The 22,635-nt window shown below is 38.1% G+C and overlaps 5 protein-coding genes across 5 annotated transcripts; 2 read left to right on the top strand and 3 right to left on the bottom strand.

Annotated features, from left to right (window-relative positions):
* Nucleotides 1-797: 797 nt before the first annotated feature.
* On the bottom strand, nt 798-2,745 carry LOC110762780 (putative F-box protein At1g32420). Its single transcript, XM_021965465.2, has 2 exons — nt 2,530-2,745; nt 798-2,144 (listed from the first exon to the last, which is right to left on the bottom strand). Exon 2 carries the CDS (start codon nt 2,128-2,130, stop codon nt 898-900), a length of 1,233 nt encoding a protein of 410 aa, XP_021821157.1. The 5' UTR covers nt 2,131-2,144; nt 2,530-2,745; the 3' UTR covers nt 798-897.
* A 266-nt stretch (nt 2,746-3,011) lies between these two features.
* On the bottom strand, nt 3,012-6,419 carry LOC110762778 (Ankyrin repeat family protein). Its single transcript, XM_021965463.2, has 3 exons — nt 5,893-6,419; nt 4,808-5,217; nt 3,012-4,189 (listed from the first exon to the last, which is right to left on the bottom strand). Exons 1-3 carry the CDS (start codon nt 6,200-6,202, stop codon nt 3,308-3,310), a joined length of 1,602 nt encoding a protein of 533 aa, XP_021821155.2. The 5' UTR covers nt 6,203-6,419; the 3' UTR covers nt 3,012-3,307.
* Nucleotides 6,420-10,361: 3,942 nt separating this feature from the next.
* On the top strand, nt 10,362-11,578 carry LOC110762781 (EF hand calcium-binding protein family). Its single transcript, XM_021965466.2, has one exon. It carries the CDS (start codon nt 10,789-10,791, stop codon nt 11,347-11,349), a length of 561 nt encoding a protein of 186 aa, XP_021821158.1. The 5' UTR covers nt 10,362-10,788; the 3' UTR covers nt 11,350-11,578.
* A 622-nt stretch (nt 11,579-12,200) lies between these two features.
* On the top strand, nt 12,201-15,859 carry LOC110762779 (Rubisco methyltransferase family protein). The gene is made up of 5 exons (XM_021965464.2): nt 12,201-12,784; nt 13,197-13,363; nt 14,055-14,354; nt 14,450-14,713; nt 15,305-15,859. Exons 1-5 carry the CDS (start codon nt 12,448-12,450, stop codon nt 15,680-15,682), a joined length of 1,446 nt encoding a protein of 481 aa, XP_021821156.1. The 5' UTR covers nt 12,201-12,447; the 3' UTR covers nt 15,683-15,859.
* Nucleotides 15,860-16,101: 242 nt separating this feature from the next.
* LOC110762790 (uncharacterized) lies at nt 16,102-16,830 on the bottom strand. Its single transcript, XM_021965476.2, has one exon. It carries the CDS (start codon nt 16,608-16,610, stop codon nt 16,365-16,367), a length of 246 nt encoding a protein of 81 aa, XP_021821168.1. The 5' UTR covers nt 16,611-16,830; the 3' UTR covers nt 16,102-16,364.
* Between the last annotated feature and the right edge of the window lie 5,805 nt (nt 16,831-22,635).

Genomic DNA, 22,635 nt, shown 5'->3' with positions numbered 1-22,635 from the left:
TTCATGAAAATTAGTAAACAATAACAATGGGAATCAACCCTATTCCTTTTCTAATTCCATATGTTTAGTAAATAGCTTAATGGGAATGATTCTTCCCATACCGATTCAGTAGTTCCCCGATTCCTAAATTCTCTGATTCCTTACTTTCTTCATTACTGATACGTAAACATGCCCTAAAGTTGCTCCTGACCCTGAGGATGCCATTGACTTTGTAAAAGCCTCATTTTCTGCACATCTTTTACCATTCCATTTGAATAATGATGTCTTTCTCTTTCTTTTTTTTCCTTTTTTTCTGGACTGAAGATTTTTTCTAGTGCAGTTGAGCATAACCCAAATGAGAAACTTGAGCGATGTTATCTGTTGTGAATATTGATATATATAGTTTACTATTTCCTGAGAACCCAAAAAAGAAAAATCATTCAAATCCAGTGCAAGAATGCTGTTCATTTTCTAACCTACTTTGGTCGGCGAGGCAAGCACATCAACCAAATAGAACTTACTCATAAAATTAATCTAATTGCGTGTGTCATTTAATGAATTCCACACTTAAGTTGCCAAACAAGAGAATTGTCAATTTCTCCTCTTAAATTCCCGACTTCTAGCTAAATACTGAATTATTTTCCCTCATCCAAACGAAAGAGTAATTAGCATCAAAAGGCTGACCACTTATCGCATGTTCACAGAAAAACTTTAAAACTTGACAACTAGTTCAGATCCTATTTCCTTTATAATATGGTAAAGGCTTAAAGCATGGTATAGCAGGGAAGGGGAAAGGGAAAGAGAAAATATATGTCCAGTAGTACAAATCCTTCTTCTCTTGCACAAGAATCAACCCATTAATTATGTTTTACAATAATGAAACGAAATGAAATGCTATTCCATCTCCATTCTCATGAATTATAATCTTAAGGGGGCAAGGGTTTCATGATAAATAGTAATTAAGCCCAACCGAGCATCACCATCATTCTGCCATATCCGATCAGGCAAAACAATTGAACTTTTATAAAAACTATTACTCTTCATATCATAGAAATGAAGAGATGCCTGTACTCCCGGTGAAGATTGAATGAAGAGCTCACCTGTGTGAATTGTACGTAAAGAATTCAAATGATGGTACGTTGACTCCCGCCAATGGGAGGGAAAATTGATAGTCTCTTTAGCCCACACTTGATTTTGGTAGTCCTTCAAAATCCATAACTCCAACATTAATTTCTGTGGCATTGCATCCTTGTCATCCATTAGAGCTAGACGTCCACCCACTTCAGCAATTGTCCAACAGGGATCACTACCATCATCTTCAGGAGTTGCGATGACCTTGAATCTCTCCTCTCCAAGGTCAAATACCACTATCCTACTCCTATCCTCACCATCTTGATATATCCAATGTAGGGCTCCATGAAGGCACACACTTTCACCATACAAGTGGGAAGAAAGGGGATTAAAAGGGAGCTGATCAAGGTCAACCTCAATGCACCTCCATGAATCAGAACCCAAAGTCAAAATCTTGAGCTTTAAACTAAAGAGATTTGAAGTCCAATCATGGCACAATTGGACTTGGAGAAGCTTATACTCGTTTGTAAAAGGACTGAACCCAAAGTGGCCTTTAATCTGGAGTGTGTATTTGGACAGTGAAGTATGGGGGAGAATGATCGACTCTCCAGTGGAGGGATTAAATATATGAACGTGGTCCTCGGGGTCATGTTGGGTTTTAGTGGCTACCGGTTTAGCAAAGTAAAAAATACAAAACAGGCCATTAGTACACTGATAATCGTAGAGATGATAGTCAGGGGACAGTGTTAGAAGGTGGGTGGCACTGGCAGGTGAGGTACTACCATCTCCATCTCCATCTTGGTTGGTTTGGACGGAGAGCAAGTGGTCGTGGCCTGTGTTGCAGTCAAAGACATTGAGGAGGAGGTGAGTGTACCTGCTGTTGTTGCAGCGCAAGTTTCGGTGGACACCAAGAAATGTAGGGTTACCGGAGATGAGAGAGGACCATGACTTGCAAACGCACTTGAACCGCATCAGAGACTTAGCTGGTAGCCTTGGCAGTATAAGAAACCATATGATTTCACTTGGGAGCTCTGGAACTACTGATGGAACATGATCACCTTCAACTTCAGCTACTTCCATGTTTCTACTACTACCTACACTTGTAAGATCGATGAATATTGTAACTGTTGAGAACATACATATCTTCTACCCAAAAAATTGCAAGAGCATTCATTTGGGCAATTTTCAATCTAAAATATCAATAAATCAACAATAATCATAGCTTTCCATCTATCAATCATTTACTGTTCATGATTCTAGCAAAATAGCGAAAACACAAAAAAGAAATATTAGCAAGTGGACAATATTCAATCTAAAATATCAGTAAATCAGTAATAATCATAACTTTCCATCTATCGATCATTCACCACTCATGATTCTAGCAAAACAGCAAACAATGAACCGAGAAATTTTATTTTTGGTGCTAAAATGGACAGAAAAATTGAATTTGCTTTCAGAGACTAAAAGTTTAGACGGTACCTGAGTGATTTGAAGCTTTGGATGGCAGTGTGCGACAATGAGTGGTGATGACGGCGTGCAGCGGCAGAGGGTGGAGAAGAGCAGACAGAGAGTGGAGAAAAACCTCTGCTTGCTACAGGCAGCCTAGGTTTCCCTGCCATTAACAACAACAATGGCTGCTTCGACATACATTTGTTTTCTTTTAATAAATGAGAGGAACCCGACCCACTAACTGTTCTCCTTACTTTGATTATTAATCATACCCATAATCAAAGGGATTTTCAAGGATTTTTTTTTTCTATTAATAAATTTTGACGGATTACGCTGAAAATTAACTGACACTTATTTTCAAGTTTTTCTTTTCTGTTACGATATGTTGACTGATCATCCCGCTCTGTTATGGGAAAATTATTACAGTACAGTAGTAGTTTTAGAGAAATCAGGGGAAAAATATAAATAAAAAATTATTTGGGGCATTATTAGAATGTAATGTGGCAAATCAATTAAGTATTGAGTACTATTTTACATATTATTGGTATCACCGCAATCTACATTTACAAATACAATATACATAATCTACAATCAACTGTGAATTAAAGAGCTAGAGTTAAGAGGTACAGGGCAAAAAGCCAACAACTTAGCTTGGCGCGCACCAAGATTACAGCAGCACCCCCTTTAATTATGAACAACAACTCTTACTTCAACAGATAGATGAAGAGCTAAACAAGACATTGGGCGGAAAACGTGTTAAAACAACTCATATGTATACTACTAATACTATAATACTGTATATTAGTGTTCACAAAGCATAGATTTTCTCAAGGTCGGAGTTGTAGTCATCATCAAGATCTGAGATGTTTGCCGAGTAGACTGACCACGAAAAGGACTTGCTTCCGCTGGCCTTTTTGATGCGCCGTTGAGAGTCGCGCCGGAAACCCCCAAAGTGTTGCCGGAAAACAAAGTAGCACATGCTTGCAAGAGTTCCAACAAGCATTGGCACTCCCATAACGGTTATGGTAATAGCCATCCATGAACTCCCCTCTCCGACGACCACAAAGGCTATCGCCAGAAAAGCCCCACAAGTGCAAGCGCAGGCAGCCCACATTAGTTTGTTAACCACTGACACCACTTGCTTCTGAGCCCCTGTCTCCCAGGCCACCAAAGTGATCTGAACCACAACAACTGCTAGCGACATGAAAAGAGACGTAGCGTTTAACAGGTAGAACACTTTGAAACCAACACTATCAGCTATGTTAGCCATCCCTGCTTCCGGTCCTTCCTTTACATATTGGCCAGGCAAGTTAAACATGGCCAAGAAGGCTATCGACGCAAACAGAACAGCAACTACTGTAATAGAATTGGTAGTGTTCTGGACAGCTTCTCTATGAAGTTTCTTTAGTTCTTTGGCAATACCAGAAACTCGTCGTCGAGTTGTTTCATTTTGTATAAGCTGTGACTGCACCTCATGCTTGATATCACTCACAGTTCTCTTCAGTTCCATCGCTTCGTCCACTGGGCCAACATGTCTTGCATACTTGGCACCAACTTCCGCTAGTGCTTCTTTAATTTCCAATGTTGATTCTCCATATGGTAGTGTATCTGCCAAATCCTTTGCAGTTTCATAATGATTATTAATGGCATTGACATCAATAGTCCTATAGCTCAGCAGAACGCCCACTATCTGAAAGAAAGAGGGTAAAACTTCAACACGGGAGTAAAAAGAAAAAAAAAAAGAATACACAAACATATGCCATTGGACTCACACCAGCAAGGCATTATATTATAAGCTCTTCCTCAGATGCTGTCAAGAATCGACTTTGAGGATGTAATACTATAGTTATATATTCCTTTAAATACTTTCTGGTTCCTCTTCGAAGCCTTTCAATGAGGAAAAACAGGCTCACAATATAGCCAAGGGTTGACATACAACGAGAAAGCAGATGCTTTATCAATTAAGCATGTAGGCACTTGGTGTATTAGCCGGTTAATCTTAAATATTTATTTGGTATCTTCTTGCATGATTCCTTGGCTACTTTATTGATGCTGCAAGAGGAATCGCCATGAGAATGAACTAGCTCCTAATCCAGTTTAGATTTACGGTTACCAGGTAAGTAAAAGCAACTGATAAATGCAAGGGAAGGCAGAAATAGTTAATGACAAGTATTTCATGAGCTGATTCATTTTCATCCTACACGGAATGGCAATACGCACAAATGGAAAGTGGGCAGAAATAATTAATGATAAGGATTTCATGAGCTCATGTGTTTCTACCGTAAATAAAATGCCAACATGAAGATACCTGGGGACGGCATTTCCTCGTGGCTATATGCACAGCTGTGTTGCCCTTCTTGTCGCGTTCATTCAGTATAGAATGGTCAGCAAGCAAAATCTCCTCTACAATCGGAGTACACTGACCTTTTACAGCCATATGGAGTGCAGTTTGACCCTTTTTATCTTTTATGCAGACTATTCCTGGATCTCGATCTATAAGTTCTTTCCCAGTACGGAGGTGGCCATACCTTGCAGTTGTATGTAACGCAGTTTTACCATTTTTTCTCACTATCCTCATTGAGCTGACATCGGCATCCAAGATGGCGTTAACTACATCAAAATGGTCCTGAGCGGCAGCTGAATAAAGAGGGCTAGTGTTTGACGAGTCACACAATTTACATAGCTCAGGCCAAATTCCCAATAGTGCCTTCACAATACCTGAATAAATAACAGTCAACACCCTATTCCAGATAAATATATAAAAAAAGAAATCCTTTCACCACTGCAGTGATTACCGTATACATATAGCATGGAAAACACAGAAATCAACTCAAAATGGCCACCAGATTGCAAAATTTCTTATGCATTAACCTCTAGGATATATCATAGTAGCTTCAGTATATGCAAAGCAGATTAAGACAAACAAGACCTTCAAAATTATCATCTTTCCCAGGTTAGCGATACGCAATTTATCAGTGATTATTTATTATTTCCCTTGGCCTACAAACATATACCATATACTTGAGGAGATGACTTTTTTTCTTCTGAGCTTCCCTTCAAAATATGTCAAAATCAAAATCATAGTTCTTTTTGGTTCTTCAGTTCGAAATACACTCCTTTATGGAAACAAACCAAAAGAAATTTCTTTTTAAAGGAAAAAAACAAAGGAATTTCAACATGTCAGACTTGGGAATTATTCTGCTTGCAGTACAGAGAATTTGATTCTCTTACTAATCTCAAATATTCACTCTTGGAAGGAAATTATTATTAATTATTGTAAATACCCTTCCTTCAGCGTGCATAAAAATAACCAAGCAATTCAACCCAATCAGTTATCATCGCGCGCGCACACACAAGCAAAGCTTAAGCACAGTAACAGTTAGAAAGCAATACCTAAGTGGCCACGCTTGGCGGCAACATGAAAGGCGTTCATATCATGCTTGGACCTGATCTTTGCAATCTCTATATTACACAACTGGAGCAAGTAACTGAACACCTCCTCCAGATTATTCTCTGCAGCCACATACAGGGCAGTCTCGCCTGCATCGTTCTGCATCGCCATCAGATCAGAGACGAGGGACCCATTTGAGGGCTCGTCCTTTGTGAGCTTATCGACCACCTGTCTCACCGACCCAAGGTCGCCGGATCGAACGGCGGAGAAGAAACATTGGTGGGTAAGGAAACGCACAGACTTTGAGTCCATTGTGATTCGTGGGAGTTAAAAAGATTAAATCTTTCAAAAAGTCTCAGCTTCCCTTCATCAGCAGAGAGAGGAGGAGGAACTGGAAGACCAGCCGACCAGATATAACTGTAAACGAGTCGAGAGGAGAGGGTATGATATGGTGATATATGAGGTGCGGGGTTTCAGTGCTCTGTCTTTCAATTCAGATATTGGCTTCTTGGCAGTATTGATTTTATTTTTACTTTTTCAATTTTGATTGATTAATGGTGTATTTTTTTTAATTTGGGACAGAGATTGATTGATTTAAATAGTGGGGTAGACTGTAAAGTGGGGTCCTTTTGGGAGGACATCATGTGCGGGCAGCGGAGCCAAGGGAGGGAGGGGTTGACTGTTGAGGGGACAATGCTTGGCTCCTGATATACCTCCTCAATAATGATGTGACCTCTTTAAAAAGTGACACATGTTACCTTTTTTTTTTTTCTTTTTTATAATTTATTTCACTGACTCTCTCTCTCTTCTCACCCACTCTCCTCTCATCCCCCAACTCTCTTTTCTCATCTCCCCAGAGCAGGCCCTGGGTAATTTGAGGCCCATGGCAAAAATCTAAAGCGTGCCCTAAATAATATATACATTAAAATTATAATTTTTTTTATCAACTAATTAATTTTATTAAAATTATAGCATTCATTGTTTTACAACATGAGCCTTCCCATTTGTTATTGTTTGATGATAATAATTTGAGGAAAAATGTCATCGTGTTCATCCATAGGGAATTTGTAGTTAGTTTCTCCCACATGAAATTTTTCTAAAAGTAAATCTGCCATTTTTGCATCATAAACTTTCAATTCATTTTCATTTTCTGCTTATTCTTCCAAATGAATATGAACAATTCATTTGGTAAATCTTCAGATAAATTTTCATGTTTAAACGAGGTAATCCATTACAAAACTCACGTTCTCCCTGCAAAACTGATTAAGACCCAAGGAAAATCATCTTTGTTGCTTATTTGGGTCTGCACCTGAAACCCATCTCAATTCTCAATGAATAAGTTCACAATTGGCGACCTTGAATCTGCAAGAATGCCTATATAAAGTGATTATTTGGAAAATAGCAGCAACATAGAGAATAAATAGACAAAGAGAAAGGACTTACAGCTCTGTTGGCTTTTCTCTTCTGCCATGGAGAGGAAAGGATAGGGAAAGAGAGAGGCGATGGAGAGGAGAGAGGCTGCAGTGTGACTGTGAGTAAGGGATGATAGATACATATATGAGAAAATTGAGACAACAAGAATCTAAACCCAGTATGGTATGGTTTTGTTTTGTTTTTTTTTTTGGGATAGGATTAAAAAAACAATATATTTACTAGCATATATGAGTTAGCACGCGCTTTTGGGAAGGGAGGATTAAACAAAAATTCATGCCTTGTTTTTTTTGTTTTTTTGTTTTCCTGAGGACTCTTTGTTTTTTTATTTGTTTTGTTCTATACGTATATAATATATGGCTTAACTTGATTTTTTTTTTGTGCCCCTTTCAATTATGGGCCCCGGGCCCAGGCCCCAGTTGCCCTCCCCAAGGGCCGGCTCTGCATCTCCCCGTCTCTCTCTCTTCTCTCCTCTCCACCCCCAACTCTCTCTTCTCTCCTCTTCTGGAATAGGAGAGATGAGGGAAAATGCAAAGGAAACAAAGAGAAAGAGTGAGCAAAAATTGAGAATCCATTAAAAAATCTAGGGTTTTGGCAAGGTTTGAAATGTACAGAATTGGAGAGAAGAGAGGGAAGACTGGTTTTATGGTGGAGAAAAAGAACAAAACGGTGGGTGTGTTGTTTTGCAATTAATCCATTTTTGCTGGCTTAGTATGGTGTCTCTGGCCTTTTTTTTTTTTCCCATTTTTGCTTGACTTGGTGTGGCTAGAACGGCAAATTTTTTTGGTTTCACCTTTATTTAGCATGTAAGTTTTCTCCTCCTTCTCCCTCTCCCTCTCCTCCTCCTTTCTTCAACAACCATGAAAAATCTTTTTTTTTTTCAAAAAAAGAAAAAAACCTGCAAGTCACCCCCCTGTTTTCGTCTCTTTCTCCTTTAACTTGACCCAAGTTAAAAAAAACCCAGCAAAAGACTTGGGTTAAAGGAGTTGAAAAAAACAAAAAAAAAACAACACGTGTTGTTTTATAAAGAAGCCACGTTAGCTGTTGAGGAGGAATGGCTCCTGATATATCAGGAGCCAAGCATTGTCCCTGTTGAGGCCTTAAGATTCTCCTCCAATTTCAAGTCAATTTCAGGAGTGCAATTTTGCCCCTAGCATTTGGCATTACATCATACTCACCCATCATTAACGTATTGTAATTGTATTTATTAAAAAAAGTATCGTTATTAATAAATGTAACACGTTGCATCATTTGGTATGAAATGGTAATTTCTTTTTTTTTTTTTTTTAAACTAATAAAAGAGATTACCATAAAGCATGAAATGGTAATCTCCAATTGGGAAAGCATGAATATCTTTATCATGGTAGTTAAATTTGGCCATAAAGTTTAATAATTGCGAAGTTTTCATTTTCCACGATAATATTATGTGGAGGAAAAATAGAATAATGCATATTTATCACATTTATATACCATATTCTCATATGATAAAGAAAAAAAGAAAAGAGATTACCATTTCATGTGGACAACCACATCAATTAAAATTAATTTATTATTTTCTTTTATTTTATAATTTATTCACACTTTTTAATTGATATGACTGTTTACTTTATCTGTCATATAATGTGGTAAGAAGCATTACTCGGAAAAATATTTATCTTTACTTCCGTATACAAAACAATAAAAATGAAAAGAAATCAAAGAAATTATGCAAATCTTGTTCTGTTATATCCATTAAACATATTTGTGAGTATCAACATCAGGTTCCTCAAATCAGCATCCTATATCAAGTCTTGCAAAGTGTATAACCAACCAAAAGGCTTGATTGACTCAATAACCCACAACGATAAGGATAAAACATGTCAGGAAAATAATCTTACCATGGATTAATTTATAATCCATATCCAATATCGATATGGATATAAACAATTCTTACCTCTTATTGTTCGGACCCCCACATAAATAAAGTTATCGACAACCCTATATATGGAAAATGTTAGGCTTACCACATTATGTATTACCTCTCTAATAGAAGTAAGTCTCATTGTATTGGTGGGCTTTACTTCTATTAGAAAGATGGTACACAATATTGTAGGGCTGGGCATTCAAACTGGTAACCTGGTCAACGCTCAAACCAAATCGATGGTTTGGGTTGGTTTGGTTTTTTTCCAATTTTTTTTGGGTCATCGGTTTGAACTCAAACCAAACCGAAATATATGATTCGGTGTACGGTTTACAATATTCAAAACCACAGTTTAACCAAACTAAACCGATTGTATTAAAAAAAAAAATTATATATAATATTATTATAATATATAATACATAGTTTTAAGAGGTAAAAAAAAATAATAATAAGGTTGGGCATGCCAACACATATGCCTAATTGAATTTTTTTTAAACGCCCAACACACGCATGCATCTTGGCTTCTTTTTTTTTGTTTTTATGTTTTTTTCTTCTTACATCTGTCTGTCTTCACTCCTTCCTTTTTTCTTTCCTTCTTCTTCTTCTTCTCCCTCTCTTCTTTTTCTCCTCTTCTTCTCCATCTCTCCCTCTTTTTTTTTCTTCTTCTCTCCATCTCTCCCTCTCTCCATCACTTTTATTTCCCATCTCTCTCTCACTCTCTCTCTCTCTCTGAAAGCCAAAAAACTCAAACTGAACCAAACCAACCCAACCCGCCAAGTCCGGTTAACCAAAGTGGTCGGTTTTCATCAATTATGATTTGGTATTGGTTTCTAAAATTGCCAAATCAAGGCCTACAATTCAGTGTTTGGGTTGAGTCCAAAATCAAACCAATCCAAATCGAGCCCACCCCTACAATGTAGTATATAAATATGATAAACCTAACATTACCCTAAATATATTATGCGGCTAAGCTAACCCTAAATTCTAAAAAAGTCACGCCTGGTTTGTTTGATGTGATTTTTGTTTAATTAGTGCCATCTACTCATTCTCAAATGGTTGGTTGAGTCGGTGACGCGTGGGATCCATCGTTACCGTTGGCATCCACCGAGTCATTGAGTTGGTGTGTATGCAGTGTAACTGACTGTAACTCATCAATTGACGCGCAATCTTCTCTCTCTCCTCCCAAAATTAGCGACAACCACCACACCACATTCATCTGAGTTATTGATGAGCCATTGACAGAGAAATAGGCGTTAAGATTCAGTTGGATTCTGTTTTCGTTTTCCGCATTCAGTTATTCACCCAATCCCCAATTCCCCCATTTCCCAATCCCTAACCAAACTCTCTCTCTCTCATTTACTCATTCTCACATCCTTATAAAATAACCTGCAACCAACATCCCAATCCCAATCCCTGAATCTCCAAACAACAAAGAAGCAAAAAAAATCCCCCTGTTCAAATTTAACACAACCCTAGAAATCTGAATCTCACATTGACTATCTTCTTCTTCAATTCGTCTTTCATTTCACCTTTTCTCTCTCTCAGAGTCGTTTCAATTCAAATCCAGATGGGTTTCAAATCCCTCTTCTCCCGGAAGAAGAAATCCATTCCATCAGCCACAGCCCTCCCACTCACGACCACACCCTCGCGATCCCCATCCTTCAACTCGCGCGCTCAGATCGCCGAACTCGACCAAGTCTTCAAGAAATTCGACGTCAATGGCGACGGCAAGATCTCGTCGTCCGAGCTCGGAGCCATCATGAGCAGCCTGGGCCAGCCAGCCAACGAAGAGGAGCTCAGCCACATGATCTTAGAGGTCGATTCCGACGGCGATGGCTTCATCGACTTCAAAGAGTTCGTCGAGCTCAACACCAACGGGGTCGACCAGGCCGAGGCGCTGGAGAATCTGAAAGACGCTTTCTCGGTCTACGACATTGATGGGAATGGGTCGATTTCGGCCGAGGAATTGTATAAAGTGCTGAGGAGCTTGGGGGACGAGTGTTCGATCGCTGAGTGCAAGAAGATGATCGGTGCGGTCGACAGCGATGGCGACGGTATGATCAATTTTGAGGAGTTTAAGGTCATGATGATGATGGGCTCGCGTTATAATGATTCTGCTGCAGTTTGATCAACATCAACCCGAATATTAGTTCAATTCCACTTTTGTTTTTTTTTTTCCCTGTTGATTCATTCTTCTCATTAGTTTAAGGCATCTGTGATCTCATTAGTTGAAGGAATTTTTTTTATATGATTAAAGTATTTCATGATCATGTTGACATTTTCATCTTTCATCCTTGTATAATAATTCCAATCTAAACCATATTCAAATGTTAATAGTACTTTCTAATTTTCATTCATGACTTGAATTTGATCTTGTTGATATAGTCAGTTCACTGGGTTATATTTTATATATTTAAATGGTGTTTTCTTTTCTTAATCTCTTGTGTTGCAACTGGAAACTAGCTTAGCTCAATGCCATTACAAAGTCAAATTCTCATCAGTGGGGGTGAGGAAATGCTGTTGGGGCCAGTGGCCATTGATGGAATGCCGATTTATTAGATGGAGAACAAAAAAACTTCTTTCTTTCTAAAAGTGATTGTCCTCAAAATGTGCTCATGGATTTGAAAATAATGCAACATGTGATGTGAGTTTTTCTTTTTTGGGTCGAGTAACATACAACAGCAGGTGAGAAGAAATGAAAGTAAAAAGCTTTCTATTCCCATAATCAATTTTCTTTGTGAATGGAAAATGTCATATGGCCACTTGCATGAATGAGGCAAGTCCTACGGGAGATGCGCCTCTCATGGCCTTCTACCATCTAACGTGAGAGAGGTGGCGTCATGACCTCATTTCAGTGTTCCCAAACCCAAATACACCATTGTAATTTGTAACACCAAGAGCATTTTCTAAGCCCAATTGTTCCCTTGTGGTCAAGTTCCAAGTATAAGCCAATCTGAAAAATGAGCCACTAAAATATCAATAGGGGCAGGGCAGGTTAGGGTATGTGAGTACGTTTTCGACTTCAAAAAGCTATAGAAAAATAAATTACAAAGCAATTGAAATCCCGAAATTATCCCCGCCAAAATTCGACAACGATAATTTAATTTTCCTACTTTTTTGGGTAATCTGAGAACTTTCCCCTAATTTTTCCTGGAAATCAATCCATTCTGCTCAAATTTTAAATCCTCTCAAGTTTTCTTTGCACTAGGACTGAAGTGGCTCGACCATGGCAGCTTCCAAGATGGTAATGGCTTCGCTCACCGCCTTCCGCCCTCTAACTTGCGCTGCCTCAACCTCAACCTCTTATCCTGGGCGATTGGCCCCATATCCACCTGACCTGATCAAGTGGGTTCGTAGGGAAGGAGGGTTCGTGCACGAAGCCGTGAAGATAGCTCAAGATAGTTCCTTTGGTCTTGGACTGGTGGCTTCAGAGGAAATCCCGAAAGGTTCTGAACTAATTGTTCTTCCCGAGCACGTACCTTTGAGATTTGGCTCTCTTGAATCAGAGGGTGGAGATGGTGGGCTTGACTCTGTTCTCGTCAATTTGGCTCGCCATGTTCCTGGTAAGTTTTCTTTGGCTTTCCCATTTTATTAGGTTTATGCTCGTATTTCGGTGTAATTGGTTAATGGGTATTTCGCATTTTGCTAGCTTTCACTTTAGTGGTGTTCAATTGTAGAATTGTAAGTGGCACCTCTCATTTGGTTCAAAATAGCAGTAAAGCTTGAACTTTGATGTACATGCATGCTAGTAAGTTGGAATTGAAGTATCGTTGCCATGGTATTTGGAATGCTCAAGTCACTAGTGTAGCACATGGCATTCTGTGTTCTTCTCAGTCAAGACCCTACTACTTTACTGTAGCATTAGGTTTACTTTACTCTGCAATCTGCATAGGTTGGTAACTTAAAAATTTTGTACATTAGGCTGTACTGAGTTTTGAATATGAGTAAATCGAACACTGTGGAAGCATTTGGCAGAGGAACTTTGGGCAATGAAATTGGGTTTGAAGCTTCTGCAAGAAAGAGCAAAAACTGGATCCTTCTGGTGGCCATACATCAGCAGCCTCCCTGAAACATTCAATATACCCATCTTCTTCCCTGGCGAGGACATAAAGAATTTGCAATATGCTCCACTTCTTTACCAGGTACCTTATTTGACCACATAAATGTCAATTTTTCTGCCAAGCTAAGGTCTTGTATATCAAACCATATAAGACCTGCAAAGAAAAATATGCCAGGAACGTATAAGACCTCCCTCCCTAGTCCTTCCCTCTCTAGTTTGTGTTGTATTTAAAATGTAGGATAGCTATTCTGATATCTCAGAAAATTGTGGGTTATGTCAATGGTTGGACATTGGCTCGGAGTGGGTTGGCTGAATCCTGACTTGGACATTTTTGTAAATTGTGTTCAATAATTTGGAGGATTGCTGGAGCTCCATGCAATGTACCTGCCTATCAATGTCCCTTGAGCAGACTAGAAGAAACAATGTGTGTTTTATTTGTCAGAGAACTTTCTGTGAGATCCCTAAACCAAGAGATAGACATGTCCTCTAGTTTACCATATGTTAGCCTCTAGGTTGCCTTCTTTGCTATTGGGTATGCTTTGTCCCACATACATTTTGTTTTTACTTTAGGACATTAAAGAACAGAATAACACACTTCAATCAGTCTCCTTAATCCTAAATTTGGGAGTTAGACAAAGTCTCACACATGGAGGCACATCACGTTCAATAGCTTGATTTGAAGGCCTTGTAATATAGCTTTGTTAAGATTCTTATCTTGACGACCACTTGATTTCCACGGCAAGCTTTGAAGGTTTAATGATTCCCTGTTGCAGGTGAACAAGAGATGCAGATTTCTTCTTGATTTTGAACAAGAAGTCAAATGTGCTCTAGAAAATTTGAAACCAAATGATCACCCTTTTGGTGGCCAAGCTGTAGATGCATCCTCCCTTGGATGGGCAATGTCAGCAGTTTCGTCTCGAGCATTCCGTTTATATGGTAAAACGCTTTCAGGTGAGATCAACAATGATGTCCCGATGATGCTTCCTCTCATCGACATGTGCAACCATAGTTTCAAGCCAAATGCCATAATACTTCAGGACCAAGATGACAGGGACATGAAGATGCTAGTAAAGGTTTTATTTGCCTTTTTGTTTCTTTAATTTCATTCTGAAATTCTCCAACAGGGATTGCAAGTTTCTTTACTCATCAAGATTCTCTCTCATTCCAGGTTGTGGCAGAAACTGGGATCAAACAGAACGATTGTTTAGTACTTAACTATGGGTGTTTAAATAATGACCTTTTCCTGCTGGATTATGGATTTGTGATTCCATCAAACCCCTATGATTGTATTGAGCTGAAATATGACGGAGCGCTTCTGGATGCTGCAAGTATGGCTGCTGGAGTATCATCACCCAACTTCTCTGCACCATCTCCATGGCAGAAAGAAATTTTATGCCAGCTAAAGTTAGATGGGGAAGCTCCTCTTCTTAAGGTTTCTACTTTCCTGAAAACATATTGTTACTGTTATCCTGCTTTATAATTTGATTTCGATCAATGAATGTTCACCATGGGTTGGAGCAAACTTTATTCATATAATTTCTCAGTTTTAGTTTGAAGAAAAACTCTGGTACTTGTATGCTGTATTTGGGTGGTTAGATGGAAATGGCTTATTGGCTTTTGGTGGCTTGAAATATATTGCATGCATATTATCTGTGTTTCGCTGTAAATGCTTTACAAATAATCTGCAGATTTATGTAAAGGTCGTCGGCCGTTATGAATTGTGCTGGATGTTTCACAATTTTTCGTTTTTCTGTCTCAATTTCTAGAGCAAAATCACCCGAAGAAATTTTGTGGCATTTAGCTCTGAGGAAGTTAGAAGAATGCATGTGAATCACTCTTTCACTATCTGGTCCCTAGTACTTACCTTTCAAACTTTTTGTTGGCCATGAGCATAGTTAGAGATCTAAACTTGCTATCAGATTGATCATGTTAGTTGTACTAAATTTATGAAAGACTTCCCTCTTTAGACTTTCTGGTACACAAATTGGGTATTTAACCTTTCATCTCTTGTTTTGCCTAATAGGTATGCTTAGGGGGTTCGGAGTTGGTTGAGGGGCGCTTGTTGGCAGCCTTAAGAGTTGTTCTTGCCAGTGACATGGAAACAGTTCAGAAGCATGATTTAGATAAACTTAAATCTATTTCAGTTGAAGCTCCCCTTGGTGTAGCAAATGAGTTAGCTGCTTTTCGCACCATTATTGCATTATGTGTGATTGCACTGGGACACTTCCCAACCAAAATCATGGAGGATGAGTCCCTGTTGCAAAAGGGTGTTTCAGATTCTACTCAGTTGGCTATCCAGTTCCGAATTGAGAAGAAATCTGTCATTATAGATGTGATGAGAGATCTCACAAGGAGGGTGAAATTACTAGTATCAAAAGAAACAGCCATTGCTCAAGGCTAAATTGTTGTGGTAGAGGGATCATCCTACAGGTGGCATGTCTGCACGCAACTGTCTTTTTTATTATTTATCAAAGAGCACACAACTGTCTCTTATACATGTTTGTTGCCTTCGTTCTTTTCTGCTACTTTGTTATGCAATCACTTTCTGCTCTTTAGTATCTTTATAGAATTTTGAATAGACTGGGTTTTCTAGTATTAATAGTCACAGCTTTAAAACTCGATAAACATTACAGGGTTGGTGAACATTTCGAAAATTCCCGTAAGATCTTATGAGAAAAACAAAGGACAGAGATTAATCCTCAAAATTTGATTAGGTTTTATATATGTTGGTGGTTGTTCATGTGCATGCGCATGACAAACACATAGATGAAGAGGGAAAGTCTAGGGGTAGAACGAAAATATGATGTATGAGATCATAACTGCAAAACTTAAAGGAATCTATTCATAAATTAACCAAGAAACGAAAAGTTTCACTATGCCTTTGAGATTCCCACCAACTCCTACCTGTACAACTAAACTAGTAAAACCCCAAAACACCGAAACTCTCATGGTTGCTGTGGTAGAAACCAGAAAGCAAGAAAAACAGTAATATAAAAAAAAACAAAAAACAAAAAAGTTAATATCTAAAGCGTCGCCACCATAACCATGCAAGCTGAGGCAGGGCAACCCCCATCCCTCCCTCCCTATGCAGCCAATCCCAGCGGAGAACGCGAACGCTGGTGAGTAATATGGCGGAGAAGGACACGTCTCAGTCGCAGCTCTGCAGGCTGCTCCAGAGACGGGTGCTTGATTTTCTCAAACTCTTGCTTGATCTTCATCACTTGGCTGTGAATTGGCACCCCCATGTAGCTGCCCTCTTCATCCATGTTCCTGTTGTTGCTGTTGTTTTCGTCTGTGTTGATGTTGTTGTGCTCCATATCTCTGGCCATATTAGCTTCACAAGAAGACTCGCACAACACAAGCTCTTTTCTGTTTTTTGGTTGCTTAGGGCGTCAAGAAATTGATCACACCTTAGGCCTTGCGTATCTGTTTTCTTGAAGAGTTACGAATGTATTGAATACTTTAAATACGGAGAGAAACGAAAAAGACACGATTTCTTCATGAGCAATGAGAAAAGAAGGTGCTGCGGCCCAAGGGCACTATTAACAGTAATTGACTTTCTTCGTATGAATCAATTTTAAGACGGCTCTCCCAAACTTACCCCTTTTAAACTTGGATCAACAATACCATATTGACCATGGTGGTTGCTTGACCCTTTTTATTATTCTCTATTTTTTATTTATTTATCTTCTTATTGGTGGAGTGGGTCAAATGACCCCCTAATTTTATTTGGGAACTAATAGAGGCTAGGCATCGTCATCATTAATTTGATTAATGGTCTTCTAATGCAGACACTTACAATTTGGGTCATCTTTGGTCAAAGAACAATGGCAACTTGGCAAGTCCTAGAGAGAGAGAGAGAGAGAGAGAGAGAGAGAGGGTATAGGTGGTTGGGTGGCTGGGCAAGCGACCGGCCTTTCCACACTTGTTTCAAGGATTTCTTCATTTGACTGGATTTTCTTTTAATTTAGGTATAAACATGTACCAAATCAAGGTAATTAATGCATATAACTTTATTTGCCTTGGGACTCGTTTTCCTTTCCCGTCACAAGAATTCTAGGTCGTTTTATAAGAGCAGTGAGATTGGCTAAAATTCAATGAAATTTTTGCCAGCAAAACAAAGGATGAATGTGTATGAAAATTTTACCTTGGACTTGGCTTGATTGGATTGGATAGACACTAGAAACTTAGTGGCCAAGTTATACATTTCTTTTTTCTGGAGAATGGGGTGATCAAAAAGTTTCTTTTTGATGATTGTGAAATTAGGGCAAATGGATGATTCTTGTGAACAAGAAGAAAATGACGAATATTTTTAATCCTTTGTCCCTTAAAAAAATAATATGAAATTTCCAAAGATAGCTTCGCTTGACTTTGAGGAGGTCCATAAAATAGGAATATCACTATTTTGTTAACCCGGCAAATAATGTTATGACACTTGTGATAATACTTCCATGTGGCATAGTATTATTGGTCGGAGATAGCTGTTGCAACTAAGTTTTTCTCAGTAGGCAGGGTCCAAATTAAATGCATGAATATTAACTTATTAAGGAAACTTAATTGCTTTTTTAGTCAAATATATGTCAAGTGTGTATCACAAAAACTATTGGACAGATATCTCTACGGATTGATGAGGGATTATTGCTTGTTTATTTTTTATGTGAAATTGCCTGATATTGTATGAATTTACCCATTAAGAGACTTGCATGAGCAATTAAGACAATTAAGATGCGTGAAATAAATAATAAATATGATAAGCATGAACTCATTTTTGCTGTATTATAAGCATGAAATGAAAGTTGAGTATTTAAGGTTTTTTTTTTGTGGATAAATACTACGAGGTGTCCCCATATCTGAAGGGTGGGATTAATCTCCGCTCGAGATTCGGCTTGCTCCTGACCACAAAGTGTTTTTAACAGATTTCGAACCCCTGCCATTAAGACACCAAATAACTCGTCAATTAGAAGTGACAATTTACCAACCGCATCACAGTTTGTGGTTTGAGTATTGAAGCTTTGACGTCGAAAGTCGTAGACAAAGGACTGCGTCTCCTACTTTGCAATCGACAACGTGGATCGTGATGTTCTATGTAGACGAAAAAGGAGTCCAGGGAGGACTAATGCGAGGGCACTGTCGAAATATTGACGCGTTAGGTTATAACTTATACGGTTGAGGAGGGTGTATATGTGCCTATGTGACATTTTTTTTTGGTCGATATGCCTACGTGACTTTTGTGTCTGTAGGCTCGTGGAAATGCCCGCATTCGTGTTTGCAACGTGGCAAGCTTGAGCATATGCTTCATGCCCATATTCTTCTACGCTTCATCTGCTCCTGGTGTTTGAAGAGTTTAAGCAACCTACTTGATACCTTTTTTCTTATTCTTTTTTTATAAAGTGATTCCCTTTTTTATATTTTTTTTATAAAAATTCCTTTTCTTTGGTCGGCTTAAACTCATCAATTATTGTCTACCCATCATATGGTCTGACTTAATTTTTTATTTTGTTTAAAGTCAGGAGAAAATAAAGCATAAAATTAGGGAAACAGATGAATAAAAATGGACTCATAAAATTTACCCAAAAAATGGAACTATGAAACAAAACTTACCAAAAAATGGATTTAAAAATAACAAGGCTCAATTAGGGATGGTAGAAATCCCCATCGAGGCGGGGATACAACTAGGACCCGGCCCTAACGGGGAAAGATTTCGAGGCAAAACGAGAATCGGGTACTGGGATTCTCGAATTTAAAAAATCCCCATCGAGTATGGGGCGGTGATGATATTGACATCCCTGTCCCCGAACCGGACCCGATATTTATATGTTTATTTTTAAATAATAAATATATAATATAATATTTTGTTACCCTAGCTTTGCACTGTCAAACTCAAGTCATTCAAATCCACATCCAAATCCAAATCTGAGGTAAGTTATGCAAATTTTTTCATTGCTAAGCGAGCTGAAGTTTATGCTTTCGAGAAGAGAAGTGTTATAAATTAACTTGTCAGCTTGGGTAATTTGTTTAAAGCTCAAAAGTTGATGTTAGTAATAGTGATTTATGATTGATGTTGGCAGTAGCTTAGATTCCACCTTTGCATATATAACTGAGAATTTTATTTCAAAGAAAATTTGCGTCAATGAATAAACCAACAATGCTAGCGTTTAGTTTTCTTTCTTTTTTTATTAGACAACAACATTCTATTTAAGGATAAAGATTATGCCTATTGGACTGCAAGTTCCTAACTTTGATTTTAATTTGGTTTATGTTCAGTTTCAAGTTGGCATATACATAATAACTTCAGCTTTCTGCTCGATCTAAGAGCAACTCCACCCATTTGCCCCTTGCCATGGCAAAGGGGGTGCTAGGGCAGCCACTATTCACGTGAATAGTGGTTGCCCTTGCAAATAGTATATTTTGTGTTTCCACCTGTTGCCATGGCTAAGGGCAATTACTATTCATTTTTTTGTTTTTTTACAAATTTTTTTACCTCAATAATTAATTTGGATAATATTTTCGGATAAGATTTTTGGTGTGGGAAGTGAAAAATATGACTAAGTATTTATTTTTTAAAAATCTGAATTTTTCTGGTTTTTTTTCGATTTTTTTTATTAAAAAATTGTTGCTGACGTCAGCAGCCCTCGTTTTGGACCTCAGGCTGAACTGGCTTTCGGGCCAGCCCGAATTGCGTGGGACCCACTCCAGCCTGTGCTTGGGCTCACCGCTGGAAACCAGTTTTTGGGAAAAACTCCCCCAGCCCGAGGCAAGGGGGCCTCGGTGGAACTGCTCTAAAGCAAATTGAAGTTTAGGACGCTGCCGCTGAATAATTGGAATCTCATCCTACTTCCTGCTATATTGCTTTCATGCTCTAACTTTTTTTTTTTCAGCAAAATGTTTTGATAAAATTTGTCTTTCATGGTCATTCTACCCTTTTAAAAAAAACCTTTTTGTAATAGTGCTTCAATTTTTTATGATGTGATGGAAGTTACAATAGTGCTTAAATCATAGATTGAGGTCAAAATAATTTTGTACTCCGACATTGGGAAGCCACAGGCCTAAGGTCTTGACCCAATGGATGCACTGTAAAACTATTGGAGTCGTTATATAATAAGGTCCATATATATGGTTTTCAAGTGATGACTTAGTTTTAGCCGTTCGGAAATGTATGGTCCGCTTCTATAGTCCATATATAAAGGCCTCATTATAGAATTTCACAAAATTACTGTTAGTTAGAGATTACTAATTTGGGCCTGTTATTATATTGGGGCTAGGATACTCTGAGCCCTATAAGTCATTCTATAGTGAGAGCCTTATATATGACTCTTAGGTAAGGTCCGTAGGTGAGAGCCTATCTCTTAATCGTTGGATCAGGCTAAGTAGTGGTAGATCCAGGATTTAGAAGTCAAGTAGGCAGAACTTACACGTTGCATGGATATGGGTATGGGTACGTCAATACGGAAAATTTCCAAAAACTAGGATACATGTATGGCATGGATACGATGATTAAAATAATATAAATAGCAAAATTAATATTGCATCCATCATGTTATAATCATCCATCAAATAAAAAAAAAATATATGAACCAAATGCATTTTCATAAATAAATAAATAACAAATCAATTAGTAGATGTAAAAACAATTACCATCTATTGCTAAAAAAATAGGCTCTTGTGTACAATAAATTAGGCTTGGGTGTGAAAAAAAATAGGGTGTCCAAACAATTTTACCGAGTCCAAAATAATTATAGAGAGTTCAATACCACCCATATCTAATCACGTGACTCCTTGCCACTTTTATCCCTCTTTCCTCTCTCTCTTTCCTTTTGGTTTTTTCTCTTATTCTGGCTTGTTGATTCCTTCTCTCTCTTTTCCATTTTTTTTCTTCCCCTTTTCCTTTTCCTTGGTCTTTTTGCTTCATATCTACCTATTTTTATTTCCTGACAATTTTCGGGTATGGAGATGTTAGCACTAGACCCAAATAACAATATTCGTCAAACAATTTGTTTTCGAGCGCAAAAGTAATCAAGCCGTAGCACTAGACCCAAATAACAATCATGAGCCGAATATTGTCGCCAAACATAACATATAGAATGATTATATATAAATTAAAAAAAAATAAAATACTAATGATGTTCAGATTGCTGAGATGTTGCTATAGTTGAACCTTAATTCCAATCGTGAAACAGGTTTCACCGTATAAATCTATTTGCGAGGAAAGATGAAGTGATTTGAGTTGATTCTACTCTAGTCCGCAGATGTGGACACGAGATGAGCTCCAGCAAATTCAAGCTGTTTTTGTAGAATAAGATATTAAGCTTATTAGTAATTATTCTAATTTTTAATAAAACAATGTCATTCTCAAGTGCGAGTGTTAGCATAATATCCTTCCATTTTGAGGGGAGTTTTGTTATGATAATCTTGTATTTTAAGAGAACAAATTGTATGTGTGCTGTTCTGAATGTTGTATGCCAAAAGAATTTCACTCTCTTGCTTTCTTCAAGTACACAAACTAGTGTAGATTTAATTAGCAAGGGAAGTTTTTCAGGTTTTTGGAATTCAATTGGCTTCTGATAGGCTGTAGATTATGAACGCCTTAAATCACCAACTTAGCTGATCATGAATAATTTAGAAAAAGAAGTTTGTGACATGAGAAGCTCACTCATATGAAAGCACTTGCTAGGTGGTTAACAATTTGTTAAATATTCATATGGATTAATTGTCCAAATTTGGCAATCAACCCATTTTAACAGTTTTCTTCCCAAATGCTGCATGAAAAAAACAGGCCTACTAACTAGGATGGTGAGTAGTGAATGGCTCCATATAACTCCTTTTGGAGCAAGTTCCATCTTTCCAAAAAGTACCCTAAAATACTCTAATCTATTACTGCTTTTAGACAAAGCACCTATTCTAATTCATCCCCACTCAGTCTCAAGTATATGCTCTCTCTTCTCTGGTCCAAAACCTTGCTCAGCAAGGGGCAAAGTTCCCCAGCCCATTTCCCATGTGAGATTCTAGAACATTCTTTGCCAAAACTTCTCCCAAGGACTAACACATCATCATTGGTTCGAAGGTTCTTGGAAAATATTATACTTGAACTTTAGAACAAAAATTGCCAACGCAATTTTAAAACAGTCCCAACAAGTTCCATATTTCAGGATCATGGATGGCTCCACCATCTAACCCCTTTCCTAGCAAGTTCCATATTTCAAAAAGTACTCAATATACTCTATTCTATTGATACATTACTGTTTCTAACCTTGCTCATCAAGGTGTAACGACAAAGATTCCTCATCATGGAGACTATAGGTGCCCACTGCCAATTGGCAATGGGAGATTCTAGAAGATTCTTAGCCAAGACTTCTC

The sequence above is a fragment of the Prunus avium genome, chromosome 1 (genome assembly GCF_965620075.1).
Source record: "Prunus avium chromosome 1, drPruAviu1.hap1.1, whole genome shotgun sequence".
In the NCBI taxonomy this organism is placed as follows: Eukaryota; Viridiplantae; Streptophyta; class Magnoliopsida; order Rosales; family Rosaceae; genus Prunus; species Prunus avium.
Note: the sequence above shows the minus strand (reverse complement) of the source record. Positions and strands in the feature narration are given on the sequence as shown.